General features: G+C 36.8%; 1 protein-coding gene across 4 annotated transcripts in view; it reads left to right on the top strand.

Annotated features, from left to right (window-relative positions):
* The window catches only part of krz (beta-arrestin protein kurtz), a 363906-nt gene that overhangs the window by 287379 nt on the left and 58287 nt on the right, over positions 1-18240 (top strand). For all 4 annotated transcript variants that reach the window (XM_090377575.1, XM_090377567.1, XM_090377584.1 and 1 more), the window contains one exon: positions 4100-4235. In XM_090377575.1, the coding sequence (XP_090233701.1) occupies positions 4100-4235 (136 nt within the window). The remainder of the gene's footprint in view (positions 1-4099; positions 4236-18240) is intronic.

Here is an 18240-nt window from a genome sequence, read left to right as displayed (position 1 = left end):
GGAAGTTAGGATAACACATTAACTGCCATAATGTTAATAAGTTTCCCAAGGTCACCAGTCTGTCCCCCCAATATAATTATACTGTGACCTATCAAAAAAAGGTGCCTCCGTAGCCAGGTCGGAAGGAGCAGCAGTGCGTAGCACACGCTTCTTGATTAGACCGGGGTTCGAGCTTGTCACCACCAAATACGGAAGATGCAGAAAGGTCAGGGAATGACCACCGCATATCCCGGAGCAATATGGCCTTAGTTGCTAATGCTCCTAAAATCCAAATAACAAACAAACAATAACAAACCTATCAAAAAAAAAAAAAAAAAAAAAAAAAAAAAAAAGTTTCGCCAGGCCGTCTGGATTCATTTTACATTAAAGAATATGCTGTTTGCGATACCCCAGTAGGATCATGCTGCTCAAACAGTAAAGTGAATTGTAATAGAAATGTTGTGCTTTATGGCCTAATTCTTAATAAAAATGTGACACAAACATTGCTCATGTTGACCTATCAAATGATAAGCATATTAATGATTCCTCACTTAAAAATTCCCTTGACTCTATCACACAGATGTTCAGTTTCTGCTACATGCTATTAGGTATTTCTAGGGGAATACTATTCTTTTCATTTAACATCTGTAATTTCACTTCTTATTTTTAAACAACTTAATATTTACACCTGAAATAGACAGCATGCATTCACAGTTCCACTCCAGACTCACTGAATTATTTTTTTTCCCCCCTTATCTTTCTGTTCAGTTTCTGTTCTTTGGAACAGGCTTCCTTTTTATGTATTTCCTGAAAATTTTAATCTACAAAAATTTAAGTCCAACATTAACGAGTATCTTTTGTCTTCTTACCTTTTGTACAGTACTAGAGCACTACAGCTTTTAATGCATTTTGTGTTTGGGATTACAAAAAAAAAAAAAAATCCTCAATAGAGAAAACCAGTATCATTATAAACAAAATCATAAATACTTTGGCAGAGTAAATGTAAACATTCACACAAAATGAATATCAGACTCAAAAATTTCATTTTTTTTTTTTTTTACTTTGTCACATATACACCAAAAATACCAAACTGTTAACCCTTATCAGTATTGTCTTTTGGTGTTTTTGACTACATAATAGCAAGATTACAGTCACTGAAGCAGCAGAGTAGAAAACATGCATGAAATGTGTGATTTCTAGACTATTGGTAATACAGGCAAACCCTATATAACACGGTACTTCTACAACACGGTTTTGCTCTAACATGATTGATAGATTGCGGCAATCCTCGCACAACACAGTACTTATATAATAAGGTTTCGCTCTAACACGGTTTGAGAATTGCGGGAAATCTCGCATAACACGTATTTTTGGGCTTTTGTGCTGGGAAAACCCTGCTATTATGTTAGATGTAATTTTAAATGTTTCCATTCCTTTTTGTGAATCCATGCTGTTGACTCACTAGTCATTATCGCCCTCATGGTATTTTTCTAAGCACATTTCTGGAGGTCACTACCATAAAACAATAAAAACAATTAGCAGTTTCCGGTTTATTGGTCTTTTCGGTTAGTGTAATCAATTATAAACAGGTAGTAAAGTCGATCTTCTTGCATTTGCTATAGTACCGATAGCTGGAATTTTGTGGGTTTTCACATTATTATGGTGAAACGTGTTTCCTCTTCCGTGAAATATTCAATCATATAAAAAACAAATAAATTTTCAGAAACTCATTACTCTGTATGTTAGTATGTACATATTACAGTACGTATTAATTAAGCTATGTATGTAAATGTAAATTTATTTTTATTTTACTAACTAGAAAATATTCTTCCGATTTTCACATATCATTTAAAGCGGGGGTCCACTGTATTTTGTTGGGATTTCTGTGCTATTGAACTTGTGCTTGTTTGAGATCATAAAGAATTGTGACTTCAAAGAATGCAGTTCATGACTTTTAAAGAGAGCAGAAGGTACATGAAATCTAGATGCTGCAGAAGAGATTGTGCTTAGTAGTGACAAAGAGGAAGAAAATTAAATGAACGTACGTTAAAGTTAAAATATTAAGTTATTACTACTATAAAAATTAAGTTTCTGATAGTTATAAAAAAAATTATAGTTGTAAAAATTAAAGTATTGTTAGCTTCTAGAACGTAACCATCCTTTTTGTACTGGTTTTTAGTCCTAATACTGTTTTGCATTACACGAGATTTTGTAGAAACCAAACTACCATGTTATACGAGGGTTACCTGTAAATAGATTCTAAACTTTACACAGATGAAGTGCTCTCATTTCATGTATTTTGATTAAGATTAACTGTGCAATATGCTATTCAAAATTTTTGCAGTACAGTCAGTTATGCTATAATATGCATTTTGGCAACGTGATTGTCCAACACGCTGATATATTAGGGAACAGTATGGGTACCTTTGTATAACGTGATTTTTGCATTGGCTCATGCGTGATTTCATTTGTGAGTAAAATTAGGTGAACACAAAACCCAGCACCAAGCTGAACATAGCAACCTGTGCAGCAATATATACAAATTTACAAAGCTTAAAAAATGTCAAATGTGGGACATCTATATTTCTCATTTACTGTAGTTGTATTGGTCGGAGACACACTGTTGTCATTCCCCATATTAACAAGATGTTATAGGCCGACTCATGTTTTCAGGAGCTCACATTTTTAAGTTCGAACAGAAATTTTGAGGCATGAGCAGAGGATACATTTATTGAGATCATTACCATAAAACCATGAAAACAATTTGCAGTTCCCAGTTTATTGGGCTTTTCTGTTAGTGCAAGCTAATTATGACTGCGTAGTAAACTTGATCTCATTGCATTTGTGATAATACCGAAAGCTGGAATTCTATGGGTTTTTACTTTATTATGGTGAAATGTGTTTCTCCTTCCATGAAATCTTCAATCATATAAAAATAAAAAAAAAATTTCAGAATCTTCTCTTCATTCCTATTTTTTAAGCTTCCTATTTTTAATGCGCAAAATTATTACTGCATATCTCATTTGGGCATGCTGTGTTCATCATTATTTATTGCTTATCTTTTTTACTGTTTTAAATTTTACAATAAAAAAAAAAGTCAGTGAACAGAAATATTAATTAGTGTGTGTGTGTGTGTGTGTGTGTGTGTGTGTGTGTGTGTGTGTGTGTGTGTGTGGGGCCATAACACAGAGATTTTTAGGAACACATGTACTACATTATAGCAGAACTGACTGTAGCTGTTTTTTTTGATTTCATCAAAAATAATAACAATAACATAAACTAATTAGAGAACTGCCTCCATTGCATTGAACTGACATATTGGGAGTAATTTTCCACATTTTGTATTGGGATTAGAACTTAGTATGTAGCTGGCTTCTGAATAATTGCAGGCATTATAAAATAATATCATATGTCGAAACTATGATTGCCAGTCAGAAACAGGTTCTTTATGATTTTTGGCTGTATTTTTGTATATAGTTACGGTAGATAAAGAGATGGTTTTATTCCAAAGCAAACATCATACTTTTACATGTAGGTATTGAGCTCTCATTGCAAAAATGGTAAGTTGAATATTCCTGTAGTGAAATGGTAGGTAAAATGACTGATTATGCAGCTGAAATGCTGAAAGTTTTCCCCCATCTTTTCCAACAAAGGAGTGCATCTCTGAAGCTAAAATGCATTGCTTTAAAATATAAAAATAAATATTACAGGAGAAATTTTACTGTTTATAACTTTGTTACTTTGAAATCTCAAGTTTCATTTTACTGAAAATATTAATAATCACTAAACAATAGCTCCTCTTTTACAACAGAGGGTGTATCTCTGAAGCTGAAATGCATTGCTTTAAAAATATAAAAATAAATGTTACAGGAGAAATTTTACTGTTTATAATTTTGTTACTTTGAAATCAAATATCTCAAGTTACATTTTACTGAGAGAATATCAGTGATCAATAAACAATAGTAAAATAAGATTTGCCTTAGTCAACAACATGGAGAAAATAGTACTTTTGAAGTTTTATTGGCCTTTGCTTTACTAGTAAATTAAGTAGTACATTAAGTAGAGTATACAGTCCTTACATATCCTTTAAAATAAGTATATTTAATATCGACTTCTCTAGGAATTCTGTACGTTTAGCAATACGGAAAATTATGTATGCTCCCAGTCGACAAGGAGAACAGCCAAGTGTAGAAGTTAGCAAAGAATTTATGATGTCCCCAAATAAATTACATCTAGAAGCTTCATTGGACAAAGAAGTAGGTATTTATAAATTAAACCAAGGGCATTTTAAAGTTATGAGAAAATAATATTCTTTAATATAATGCAGTATATGTGTATATTTCTCTTGACTACAATAGTTTTGTTTTTTGTTGTGAACCTACATTCTATCATTTATCTCATAGAATATGTATGCATCACAATAAAGTGATGCATTACAGCCCTTTTTTAAACAAAATGCTTAATATGATATAAGGTATTTTACATGTAACAGTGTTATACTACATAAATTAGTCAGTTACTTCCATTGAAGAAGAGATGTTAGAAGATAACACCATCTATCCTCACCTGCAGTGAGCATTCAGGCAGAAAAGTGTATACCAAATAGAAAAAAATAAAAAAAACAGTCAGCAGGCCATAAGGTAGAAGCCAGCATGGATTGCATTTATGCTAAATACAATCAAAAGCCTTAGAAATGTCAAGAGGAGTGCTGCTTCAATTTCACCAAGAAGATGTTCTTGAATTTTCCATCTTTTTACATTGAATTGCCTAAATACGAGTAACATAAGCCGAGTAACTAAATACGAGTAACATTAGTATCACTAATGAATTGATGAAATCCATTGTTGATTATCGATGAGGCAGAAGTTTTTAAGATAATTTAAAAGTTGGCAGTTTGTGGATTTCCCCATTACCTTGGAAAGATATATAGGTAAATGCAATAGGGTGATAACTGGAAATGAGGGATTTGTCACCCCTTTTCAGGAGCTGACTGAATATTTGCTGACTGAGCAAATTTCTAAGCAGAAGTTAAAACAATAGTGGAATAAGAAAGAGCAAAAAGCAACACAGAACTGGAGCAAGCTCAGAAGCACATTTTTTTTCAGAATAATAGAATTCTTCTAACAGCCTTCTGTCAGAGGTACACTGGAGGCATTGAGTAGAGTGTATAGGTGTGACAGGAGGCGGTTTACCATGATGATTGATACAAGAGAAGAAAAAACAAATGAGATGCAAAGTCAGCTCTGTCTTTAGCTGCAAATGCAATAGAACCATTAGGTTTTGATAGAGGTGGAAATATAAATGGACAGGACTTGGACCAATAACTTTGGAAAGAGACCAGAATTCTTGACTACCATTTGGACCTGAAGCAAGTGTCTTCTCTCAGCTTGCTCAATATTGAGTTTTGACTGATTAATAATCCTTTTTACAATTTTTGCAAGTTTTAGTGTAGGTAGAAAATGAAGCTGAAGATTTAGATAGAAGCCAGTTGCAAATATGCAAAACAGCCTTAGCACATTTATTGGAAAAGCCAAGGTTTAGATAAGGATTTCAACCCTGTATGAATAATTTCACTGACATGATCAGAGCAAATGCTAGTATTGGGAGATTTAAAACAGTAATCCAACTGAGAAAGGAATATATAAACATATAAACCGCACAGATCATTCCATTTTACATTCAGTAATGCTAAATAACATGAGATTGAGAATGGCCTGAGAGAGAGAGCGAGAGAGAGAGAGAGAGAGACCACCATCAAGTTGTGATATGAAGTTTCTATAGGATCATTAACATTGATCAAGTATCAAAGAAATTTGATCAGATTAGGTAAACAGACAAGAGCCATGTGATGCTATTAGTAATTGCAAAAGTCTGCTTAACTATAAAACTGAAGCCAGCTGGAGAGAATATTAAAATCAAGGAAAATTACCCCACTTTAGAAAAGTTAGGCTGGAGAAAGCAAAGGTTCAAAGAAAGGAAATCAAAATGTTGCAAGTAATTACTGGAGTTAGAGGAACAACATAGGCAATAGATGAGTTAGTTAGTTAGTTAGTTGGTTGGTTTTTAGGAGCATTAGCAACTAAGGCCATATTGCTCCGGGAAATGCGGTGGTCATTCTCTGACCTTTCCTCATCCTCCGTATTTGGTGGTGACGGGCTCGAACCCCGGTCTAATCAAGAAGTGTGTGCTATGCACTGCTGCTCCTTCCCACCTGGCTACGGAGGCGGCACGGCAATAGATGAACTGAACAGAATGGAGCAGAGAGATTTTTATGCCAAAGGAGATTCCAAATTAGGGAGTCTCTGAAAAAGGAATATCAGAGCAGATATATGCTCAAATACCATCTTTGAAGAAATCATAGAGCAAATTGTTATGACAACTGAGAGGAGTAGTTGAGACAACTGATAATAGAGACTCTGTAGGAAAAGTAACTGAGACTTGGCAGGGTGTAGGTGGAAATGGAAATCATTGAGATTGTAACTGACACCACATATATTGGCAAAATGAAAAGAAGTCCCCCCTCCCATTTTAATTGATGGCCCTTAATTCTATAATCATTTATAATTGAAAATATCACCATCATTCATTGTACGTTCTCTTCTAAGGTGGTAGTTGCCACGCTCATAACCCACATATTTGAAGGTTGTCTCTTTTTTTTTTTTTATGAAAACTCAAATGTGAAAGGTATTAGAACTGATAGTACTTAGTACCATGCATGGATTGAAGGTTGAGAAGATGAAAGAATATACTTGTTGAATTTAGATTTGAATTTCTATAGAGTGAAATTTTCAGGAAATGTGGGCAGAAAGGGGGCTGGTCCAGAAACGGAAGTTGATGGCATAAATGAGGAAGAAGAAATGTTGGTTCCGTGAGTTTGAAATTGAAGAGTAAAAGAATCCTGGTTGGTTGCAGCACATCTTCATAATGATTTGGGGGAGAGAGAGAGAGAGAGAGAGAGAGAGAGAGAGAGAGAGAGAGAGAGAGAGAGAGAGAGAATTATAGAAGCCAATGCAGATGAACAGTGCCTATGGAAGTATCTATGGAAAAGGCAAGCATCAGATACAGTGTCTATGAGAAGAGTGGAGAGACTTTGCAAGATATGTTAATTAAACTAACTGACCTTTTGAATGGAAGTCTAGAAGTCTGAGAGAATTTATGGGAGCACTGTGCCTCCAGATATGAGAACAGTATTCCATGTAGGATGGATTTGAGATTTGTGCAGAGTGAGTAGCCCTTTAGAAGAAAAGTAATGCTGAGAAAATAAGACAAAAACAAACCCAGTGTTTTAGATGCAGAGGAAGCCATATTTGTGATGTGCTTATGCCAAGAGAGAGAGAGAGAGAGAAAGAGATTAGAACACATGTAATCTTGTTGGAAGTTGTTGTTGTTATTTGGAGCATTAGCAGCTAAGGCCATATTGCTCCAGGGATATGCAGTGGTCATTCCCTGACCTTTCCGCATCCTCTGTATTTGGTGGTCACGGGCTCAAACCCCGGTCTAATCAAGAAGCGTGTGCTATGCACTGCTGCTCCTGCCCACCTGGCTACGGAGACGCATGTAATCTTGTCTGGAAACCTTAATGTTGTCAAAGATAAACATAGGAACAGAAGAATCCTTTTTTGCAAGATATGAGATAAGAACTGAGTTTTAGGAGGATTGAAATTAGCTAAATTATCTTTACTCCACTGGAGATCAGCATTTAAGGAATTGATAATGGATATTTGAGAAGTTTAACCTGTTTGTGGAGGGCAAGGGTTCTCAAACCAGGAGGTGGAATGCTATGTGCTATCATCAGCAAAACTATGGATAAGATTTCCAGTCAGTGGTGGAAGGTCATTAATTAATATACAAGAGTAAAAGAGTGAGAGAAAGAACTAAACCTTGTGGAACAGTAGCATTAGTGGAGAAGTTAGAAGACAGAGTCATCTACCATCACCTGAAATGAGCAGTCAGAGAGGAAACTGGATACCCAATTAAAAAAATCAGTTGGAGGATCATAGATGGAAGCTTATTCAGAAGACTTTTATGACAAACACTTTCAAAAGCCTTTGAAATGTCAAGAGCAACTGCTTGAGTTCACCAAACTTTTCCATTGAATTTGTCTACAGATGAGTAACATAAGCCAGTATATCACCAGTGGATTGACACTGATGGAATCCATACTGGTAATCATTGATCAGATGGAAGGTTTCTAGATATTTTGGGAACTGGCAGTAAATCGATTTCTCTATTACTTTAGAAAGAGTAGAAGTAAGTGCAATGGGACAATAATTGGATGGGAGGCATTTGTCACCATTTTTAGGAACCGGTTGGATATGAGTAAATTTTGAAGCATAAGGAAAATCATCAGTGGAATAAGAAAGCATATAAAGACAACACAGAACAGACGTACGCTCAGGAGCAGAGGTTTTGAGAACAAGTGAAGAAATACCATTAGGATGTGGCACTTTCTCGTCATCAAAACTCCTGGGAATAGTAGGGGTGGTTTACCAAGATCATCACTACAATAGTTAGAAGAAAAGTAGGATTTTAGCAGGTTGGCTTTATTTTTAGCTGATGTGGCAATAGAGCCATTGGGTTTTGGGAGAAGTGGGAGTAGAGATGGGCGGCAAAAGTTGTGGCAAATAGCTTTGGCAAGAGACCAGAATACTCAACTACCATTTAGACAAGAAGCAAGTTTTTTACTCTTAGCCTGTTCAAAATCTAGTTTGGGCTGATAAATAACTGCTTTACAGTTATTGTGAGCATAGTGTAGGCAGAAAACGAAACTGGAGATTTGGTTGCAAGCCAATTGTGATATGCAAATTTTTTATCTTGAACAACCTTTTGCACATTTATTGGAAAACCAAAGTTTATATAAAGGACGAGGTTTTAAAGTGGAGTGTAGAATAAAGGATTTCATTCCTTTAAGTATAATTTCACTGACATGATCTGAGAAATATTGATATCAGAAAATTTTAAGAGTAATCCAACCAAAGAACAGGAAGAATAAAAATCTTGCAGATCATACCATTTTGTATTCTTGTAATGCCAATCAACATGAGGTTGAGAATGGCCACACGAGAAAGGGTCCATTGGAGAAGAGACCATCACCAAATTATGATCTGAGGTTTTTAGAGGACCATGTACTTGGAACGGTTGTTTGTGAGAAAAAACATCACTACAGGATCAAGATTGTTGGCTGTGTCTTCAAAGATTCAAGTTTAGAAAAGAAAGTCAGAGAGTTTTGAGTGATGTGTGGATGCAGCAGATGAATTTGACAAAATGGGGTAGATTGATTTTAAGCCAGAGTAGATCAAAAAGAGGAGATTCCAAATTACTGTCTCTGACAGGGAATATCAGAGTGGACACATAAATACCACCTTTGAAGTGAAAGGAAATGTAAGTGAATAAATAAAACAACTGAGATGAGCAGTGGTTGAATTAACTGGTAATTGGGATTCTGTCAGATAAAGTAAGTGGGGTTGGCAGACTGTAAGTGGAAATTGACATCATTGAGATTGGAAGTGAGACCATGTATATTTGTAAAATGAACAAAAAGTGTTTGGGAGGATTCGATCTTTTTGCAGATAAATTTGTTCTATTAGTTTGACTATTCATGATATATTCAGTAGTAAGAAAAGCTGGGGAGGACATGTATGAAGTAGTGAAATTTTGGAAAAGGTGTACACATTCCAAGAATATACCTTGATGACAATGCAATCAAGTCAAGAAGAGGAAAGAGACAAGCTAAGGCAGATTATGAGAAGCCCTTGGCTAAGAATGCAAAGGAAAGTAGGAAATAATTGTTTACTTATATTAATATTAGAAGGATAGGAACAAAACTACATTAGTCCTCTAGTTATGAATGGCATAACCATTGATGATCATGTTGAGGTTGCTGACACTGAATTAATAATTTGCATCTAAATTTTACATTACAAGTGAAGATATTTCCAGGATGGGGATATCAGACGTATACATAATTCTAACTAGGAGGTGAATGAATTTGTGATAGTTGAGAGAAAAAAAAAAAGCTTGTGGCATTATTAAGAATAAGAAAAATGTTGAGCGGAATTCCTTCTGCTTTGCAATACACTTCCGATTCTGGTTGTAACTGAGATTCAAAATAAAATTCTGAAAATAACAGCAGTCATCCACCCTTCACGGTTTGAGTGCCAGTACACGGCTGAGTTTGTTGAAGCTAAAAGCAAATAAGACACCTAGGGCTGATGGAATCTAGTAGTAGTAGTATCTATCCTATTATATTACAAGAAGCAGCAAAAGCAAACCCTGTCCATATTATGAGAGCATGCTTTAGTTCAGGGTTTCAGAGTAGGGATGTGGAAATATCTTTTTTATTCACAATAGTGAATCAAACGGCAAAGTGTGCAATTATAGACCTGTGAGCTTGACTTCTGTTTCAGGGAAAATAATGGAGTCAGCAATTAAAGAGTACTGCAAGGTCATCTTGACAGGAATAGAATTATATGGAAATCATGCCTGATTTGTTAAGGTGGAGTTCTTGTCCGACCAATCTGGTTAGCTGTTATGATTCAGGAACATGAGAACTGGATGCAAAAGTAATTTTAACATCACATACCGAGATTTAAGTAATGCTTTTGGTACTGTTCCACATTAATGACTGCTGTACACATTGGAGCAGCATATCATTAGGGGCAAGTTACTTTGGATAAAGGGATGGTTGAGTGACAGAAGACAGATAATATTTATTAATTGGCACAGATCTTCTTGCACTTTATTTTAATATTAATTATTTATTTATTTATTTAATATTAATTTGTTTAATATAAAATAAAATAATTAAACAAATAAAAAATATTCATACTAATTCCATTCCCATGAGGTAACCATCTGGTTCTGCTTTGAACTTAGCCACTGCATCTACCACATTGGGAGGCAACTTATTTTAGTGTTTGACAACTTCTCGCCCATAAATGAACTTAATGAGCTCCAGTCTTCTGTTCTTCAACAATATTTTATATTGTGTCCCCTGGTTCTTGTCTCACCTACAAGGGAGAACAGACATTTCTCATTTATTTTACTCAATCCCTTCTCTACTTAGATGTCCAGTTGTCAGACTTTGCAGTCCATGCCTTCTAAGCCCTTCATATGTGAATCAGTTTGTGTTTATAATTAATCTGGTCACTCTTCTTTGAACTATCTCCAGAACCTATATCTTTTTATAGGTATGGTTACCAGACCTGAGTACAATACTCCAGATACTAATCATCATCTTGTATAGAGGGACAGTGACCTCCTCCCTACTAGTGAAGGTCTTATAAGTGCCTTCCTAGCTGCCTATTTACACTAATGGAAAATTTCGTATAGACTAGGATTTTTTTTTTCTCTAAAATGCATATAGAAGCATTAAACTTTAGTTGCCATTTGGGGGGGGGGGTATATGTGCAACCGATCCAAGTCATTTTGAAATAGCATGGGGCCTGGCTTGAATTCTTTATCACTCTTCTCTCCTTCAAATTATCAGAAAACAACTCTTCTTGGATACATTTATGAAATTTAGAAATAATAAGGGAGCCAACACAGATCCCGAAGGGGCCCCACTTGTTACATTGGTTCACTCTGAACACTGACCATTTATGACAGCCTACGATCCAGCGAGGGATGTTACCAGTAACTCCAACTTATTCCAGTTTATATAGCAGCCTTCCATGAGGGACAGTAGTACCAAAAGATTTACTAAAGTCTGTATACAATGTAAAAATAAACTATATAATGTCAAAATTGTTACCTGCATCCAACTGTTAAATGCATCACAGTAATTTACCAGATTGGTCAGGCATTACCTCCCCTTAACAAATCCATACTGGGATCTGTTCAAGATGCTATTTATTGTCAAGATAGTCCTCAGTTGCAGCCTGAACTGTAGGATGACTCCATTAGGCTTCACAATCTTCCCTAGCACACAAGTCATATTCATTCACTGGTCTATGGTTATCTAACTCCCCTTTAGTACCTTTACTCCTCTTTCCAAAGTCTAATGATATGTGTTGAAACATTGAGAATTAGCATTCCTAGTAGGTTGATACACTTACTTGCTTGCAGCCTCTTTCATTATAACAATATATACTCTCCTCCCCTGGAGGCTCACCCTGTTGTAACTTCAACAGCTTTTCTTATGAAAACTCTGAGATCATTATATCATTTATTTTTCAGAAATCAGACTCCTTAACATTCCCCAAAGACTTGACTTTGGTTTGTACTGTAAATATTATTGAAAAGAATCTGTTCAACTCATCTGCCATTTCTGAATGAATTTCTGTGCACCTTTTACTGCAACCAATTAAGGAACCCTTTTGATTTACTCTTTTCTTTTTGTATTCACATATGAGAACTCCTATTCCTCATTCAAAGCTCGCTTTGCTAGTGATTTTTCATAATCAGCTTTCACCTGTCTTATCCCATCAGTGATTCTATTACTGCTTTTACAGGTATGGAATACCCTTAAATAGAAAGGGTTCGAGAATATTTGCTGATGCTATCGAGGCAGTGTTAGATGGGTCAGAAAATTTTCTAGGTGAGAGCATCCTTTTGTTCCCTTTGCCAGTTTGATTGCCCTTCTCTGCACATGTTCCAGCATATCTACATCCTTCTTAAAGTGGGGGCCTCCAGACCTGTATGCAGTACTCAAGATGCAGCCTAACCACGGCTTTATACTAAGGGATAATCACCTCCTTATCCTTGCTAGCAAAGTTTCTGTATATTTTTGACAAAATTCCATTAGTTGTCCTGGCAGCACATCTGTTCTGATCAGAAAATTTCATGTCTGACTGCACATGGTCTTTTCAGTTCTCCACTATCTTGAGTGTAGTATTAGAGGAATGCACAGACTAATAGATTAACAATTAACAATAGCTGCAGGCAGAGGAGAAAATGATTCTTGCACTGCTTTTATTGGAATGAGCAGCAACCTGGAAAGCAAGGTGCCAGAGATTTCAAGGATTGCTGTGACTCATCATAGAAAAGTAGATACATGGGCTGTGTTACATGTATGTAACATAATTACATGTATACCAGTGCTATGGGCATAGTAAATAAATTTAATGAATTTGAAGTGCTGGTCAAAACATCAAGAGACATGGTGTCACTCAGATATAAGGGATATAGAACTTGAATATGGGGAGTACAATGTATATGGGAAGGACAGACATGATTGGGGGAGGGTTATGTTTTTAGTTAAAAAGCACATAAAATCTAAGGCAGTGCATCCAGATGACATGCTTGGCCAGTGTTGAGTTGGTTTGGTGTGACATAAGCACTTGTTTTTTTTTAAGCACTGAGAAAGCAAAAATGAGAGTAAGAGTGTATAGGGTTAATAACGCTGATGAATACAATGAACAACTGTACAGATAAATAGTGGGCCAGCAAATCAGAATGTCCTATAATGGGAGATTTTAATTTTCCAAATATTGACTAGGTGGCTTGGTCACCTAGCAAGACTTTTGTGGATTTATTGGATGACTGTTTTCTACAGCAACATGTTAGAGAAGCAGCCAGAGGGAGTAATACTCTTAGTCTGATTGTCAGCAGTGATTATTCATGCATTAAGAATCTGCTCCAGGGGAAAAAATAATGAGGTCACTGGTTAGAGAAGTAATGCAGGATCATCTAGACAAGATTGAAGTTATACTTCGCACCTAGCTTAGTTTTGTTATGGGGAAATCTTGTCTGACCAATTTAATTTGATATCATATACTTGACTTTTCTTTTTGTATTCTATTACAGAGGTGTAGCATTAAGAGCAACTTACTGTTATGGATAAAGGGATGGTTGAGTGGTAATCAATGGACACTGCTCTTCATGGACTAATGTTATTAGTGGAGTCCCCCAGGGTTAGTTGTTGAGCCCATTGTTGTTTCTGTATTTATCAATGATATTGATGAAGGTATATCAGGGTTAATGTCTAAATTTGCAGATGATACAAAGGTTGGCAGGGTTGTTAATGACAGTAATGACAGTACACTACTGCAACAGGATCTAAAAAAGTTAAGCTGATGGGCTTAGAGGTGGCAGCTGAAGTTTAAACATTGACGAATGCAAAGTACTGCATATGGGTCTTAAACCCAGAGTAATGTACCAACTGTGTGGTACTACACTCAGAGTAGTGGAGAATGAAAAACACCTTGGGGTAATTGTGCAGTCAGATGTGAATTTTTCTGAGCATACAGGCTGCCAGGACAGCTTATGGAGGTTTTTTTAATGGTATATAGGAATTTTGTTGGCAGTGATAAGGAGGTGATTATTCCATTGTATAAGGCACTGGTTGGCCCACATCTTGAGTTTCTGCATACAGGTTTGGAGGCCTCATTTTAGGAAGGATGTGGTGCTGCTGGAAGAAGTACAAAGAAGAGCAGTGAGATTGGGGAACAAAGGAGTGCTCTTACCAAGCAAAACTTCAGTTCTGCAAATTGCAGTGTCTGGAGACTAGGTACCTGCAATTTTATGATCTTATTGAGGTGTTTAAGGTTTGAATGGCTTGAGTGAGCTCAGTGCTGATGAGATGCACATGAGGAGAGAAATTCAAATTTAGGACAGACAGTTACAGAATAGATATGCAGAAGTTTCCATTATCCAGCAAATGGTTGATTGCTGGAATGATTTCCATTTATTGTCATGGAAGTTGATAGCTTAAATAAATTTAAGGAAGAATTAGACTAACTATAGAAGGAATGGATAGGCGAAGTGGGAAAGTTGTTTTTTTTTTTTTTTTTTTTTTGGCTGATGCTGTTATGAGCTTGCTTTCTTGCATTATATGTCACTACTAATGGTGTTAAAGCTAATTCTCTTATAATACTCATACAAATCAGAATAATGTAATTGTCTATAACTGTCACATGCTTGTTTTGTTATGCTCAATTAAACTTGGTCTGATTACTGTTTCAAAACTTCTGATGTCAACGTTTGCTCAGATTGTGTCAGTGAAATTATTCTTGCAGGAATGGAATCCTTTATCCCACACTCCACTTTAAAATCTTGTCCTTTATCTAAACCTTGGTTTTCCAATAAATGTGCTAAGGCTGTCCAAGAGAAGAACGTTGCATATCGTAATTGGCTTGTTTCTAATTCTTCAGTTTCATTTTCTGCCTACACCAAAGCTCACAACAATTGTAAAGCAGTTATTAATCAGTCCAAACTAGAGTTTGAACAGGCTAAGAGTAGAAAACTTGCTTCTTGCCCTAATGGTAGCCGAGCATTCTGGTCTCTTGCCAAAGCTATTGGCCGCAACTTTTGCCCATCTCTGTCCAAACCAGATGGGTCTGTTGTCACTTCAGCCAAGGATAAAGCTGACCTGCTAGCATCCCATTTTTCTTCGAGCTCATGTATTAATGATCTTGGTAAAACACCTCCCACCATTCCTAACACACTCCAGTGCATCCAGTTGATATAGATGGACAGTGCACTGTTGAGTCAGTTTGGTGTGACATAAGCACTGCGAAAGCAAAAATAAGAGTAGGAGTGTGTTATAGGCCTAATGACTCGAATGAGTACAATGAACAATTGTACAGAGAAATAGAGTGGGTCAGTAAATCAGAATGTCTTATAATGGGGGATTTTAACTTCCCAGATATTGACTGGAACTTGTGGGTTGGTCACTCACACACTAGTCAGACTTTTGTGGATTTATTGGATGATTGTTTTCTGCAGCAGCATGTTCGAGAGGCAACCAGAGAAAGTAATACTCTTGATCTGGTTATCAGCAGTGATCATTCGTGTATTAAGAATTTGCAGATAAAGGAACCACTAGGTGGCAGTGATCACAGTGTGCTGAAGTGGGATTTACTCAAAGAGGTAACTACCGTCAGGGGTAAAGGAAAGGGTTTTTGCTTCCGTAAAGGGGAGTACAGTGGTCTCAGACAGTTTTTAAATTCTGTACAGTGGGATCAACTGACGATGTTACAAACAGTAAATTCTAAGTGGGAAGCATTCAAGGAATTAATCGTGGAAGCTACTAGACTTTTCATACCGATGAAGAAATATTGTTCAAGGTTTAGGCCTAAATGGTTATCAAATGAACTAATGAGACTCGTGTCAGAGAAGAAAAATGCATGGGATGCATATAAATTATCAGGCGACGCAGAAGCCTGTAGCAGATATAAGCTAGTCTGTAATCAGGTCACAAAGGAGGTTCGGCAGGCAAAGGCGGATTACGAGAAATCTTTGGCAAAAGATGCTAAGAAAAACAGCAAGGATTTCTTTACTTATATAAACTCTAAAAGGAAGGGGATGAATATGATTGGTCCACTTGACATCGATGGTTCGACTGTTGATGATCCTGCTCAGATAGCAAACAAACTGAATGAGTATTTTGCATCTACATTCACACGTGAGGAATTATTACAGTTTGAAAATGGAAGAAGGTTATCAAATTGTAGCAGTGTGCTTAATGATTTTGTAATAACTGAGAGCAAAGTGGAGGAGAAATTGTTGAAGTTAAACATAAGAAAGGCACCTGGGGTGGATGGGATCTATCCAGTTATATTAAAGGAGGCGGCAAACCAACTAAGCAAACCCTTAGCCATAATTATGAGAGCATCCTTGGATTCAGGGGAGGTTCCCACGGACTGGAGATGTGCAAATGTATCCCCAATTCACAAAGGAGATTCGAAGGGTGACACGAGTAATTACAGACCAGTTAGTTTAACTTCTGTTCCGGGTAAAATAATGGAGTCACTGGTTAAAGATGCATTGCAGGATCATCTAGACAAGACTGCAGCAATAATTCAGACACAGCATGGGTTTGTTAAGGGAAAGTCTTGTCTGACAAATTTGATTGGTTATTATGATGTGGTCACAAAGGAACTGGATGCAAAAAATAATTTTGATATCATATACTTGGATTTCAGGAAAGCTTTTGACACTGTTGCGCATGGAAGACTACTGTACAAATTGGAGCAGAATGGTATTAAGGGTAAGTTGCTACAATGGATAAAAGGATGGTTAAGTGGGAGAAGACAGAGGGTGGTAATCAATGGGTGCTGCTCTTCATGGACTAATGTTATTAGTGGAGTCCCACAGGGTTCGGTGTTGGGTCCACTGTTGTTTTGTATATTTATCAATGATATTGATGAAGGTATATCAGGCTTAATGTCGAAGTTTGCAGATGACACGAAGGTTGGCAGGGTTGTTAATGACAGTAATGGCAGTGTGCTACTGCAACAGGATCTAGATAATTTGGGCAGATGGGCTAAGAAGTGGCAACTGAAGTTTAACCTTGACAAATGCAAAGTACTGCATATGGGTAGAAGTAACCCCAGAGAAACGTACCAACTGTGTGGTACTACACTTAAGGTGGTAGAAAATGAAAAAGACCTGGGAGTAATTGTGCAGTCAGATATGAAGTTTTCTGAGCAATGTAGACAGGCTGCTAGGGCAGGTCATGGGGTTTTGTCAATGATATATAGGAATTTTGCTAGCAGGGAAAAGGAGGTGATTGTCCCTCTGTATAAGGCAATGGCCAGGCCACGCCTTGAGTACTGCGTACAGGTCTGGAGGCCTCATTTTAGGAAGGATGTAGATTTGCTTGAGCGTGTACAGAGAAGAGCAACACGATTGGTGAGGGGAATGAAGGGATCCTCTTACCAAGAGAGGCTTAAGTTCTGCAAATTGCAGTGGCTGGAGACTCGGCACCTGCGCGGTGATCTGATTGAGGTCTATAAGGCCTTGAATGGGTTGAGCACGCTGAATTCTGATGGGATCCTCCCACTTGTTCAGAATACGAACCTACGGGGACATAAGTTCAAATTAAGAAAGGATAGATGTGCGGAAATTTGCCTTTAGCCAGCGGGTGGTTAATTGCTGGAACAAACTTCCATCTGTCGTTGTGGAAGTTGATAGGTTAAATAAATTTAAGGAGGAACTGGACAGGCATTTGGAGGGTATGGTGTGATTTTTTTTTTTTTTTTTTTTTTTTTGGCTGATGCTGCATAAGCTCCTACACTTGCTTTCTTGCATCAAGTGCCACTACTACTACTATTACCACTACTACTACTACACTCCATTCAATGCCTCCTGTGGTCTTCCATCAAAATGATATCAGAAGGATTTTGATGAATCTTGATGCTAAGAAAGCTCCAGGTCCTGATGGTATTTCTCCACTTGTTCTCAAAACCTGTGCTCCTGAACTTACTCCTATTCTTTGCCGCCTTTTTTCACTTTCTTATTCCAAAGGTGTTTTTCCTTCTGCTTGGAAATTTGCTCATATCCAGCCAGTTCCTAAAAAGGGTGACAAATCCCTCCCAT

The sequence above is a fragment of the Mastigoproctus giganteus genome, chromosome 1, assembly GCF_048544385.1.
Source record: "Mastigoproctus giganteus isolate SK-2022 chromosome 1, ASM4854438v1, whole genome shotgun sequence".
Taxonomy (NCBI): domain Eukaryota; kingdom Metazoa; phylum Arthropoda; class Arachnida; order Uropygi; family Thelyphonidae; genus Mastigoproctus; species Mastigoproctus giganteus.
Note: the sequence above shows the minus strand (reverse complement) of the source record. Positions and strands in the feature narration are given on the sequence as shown.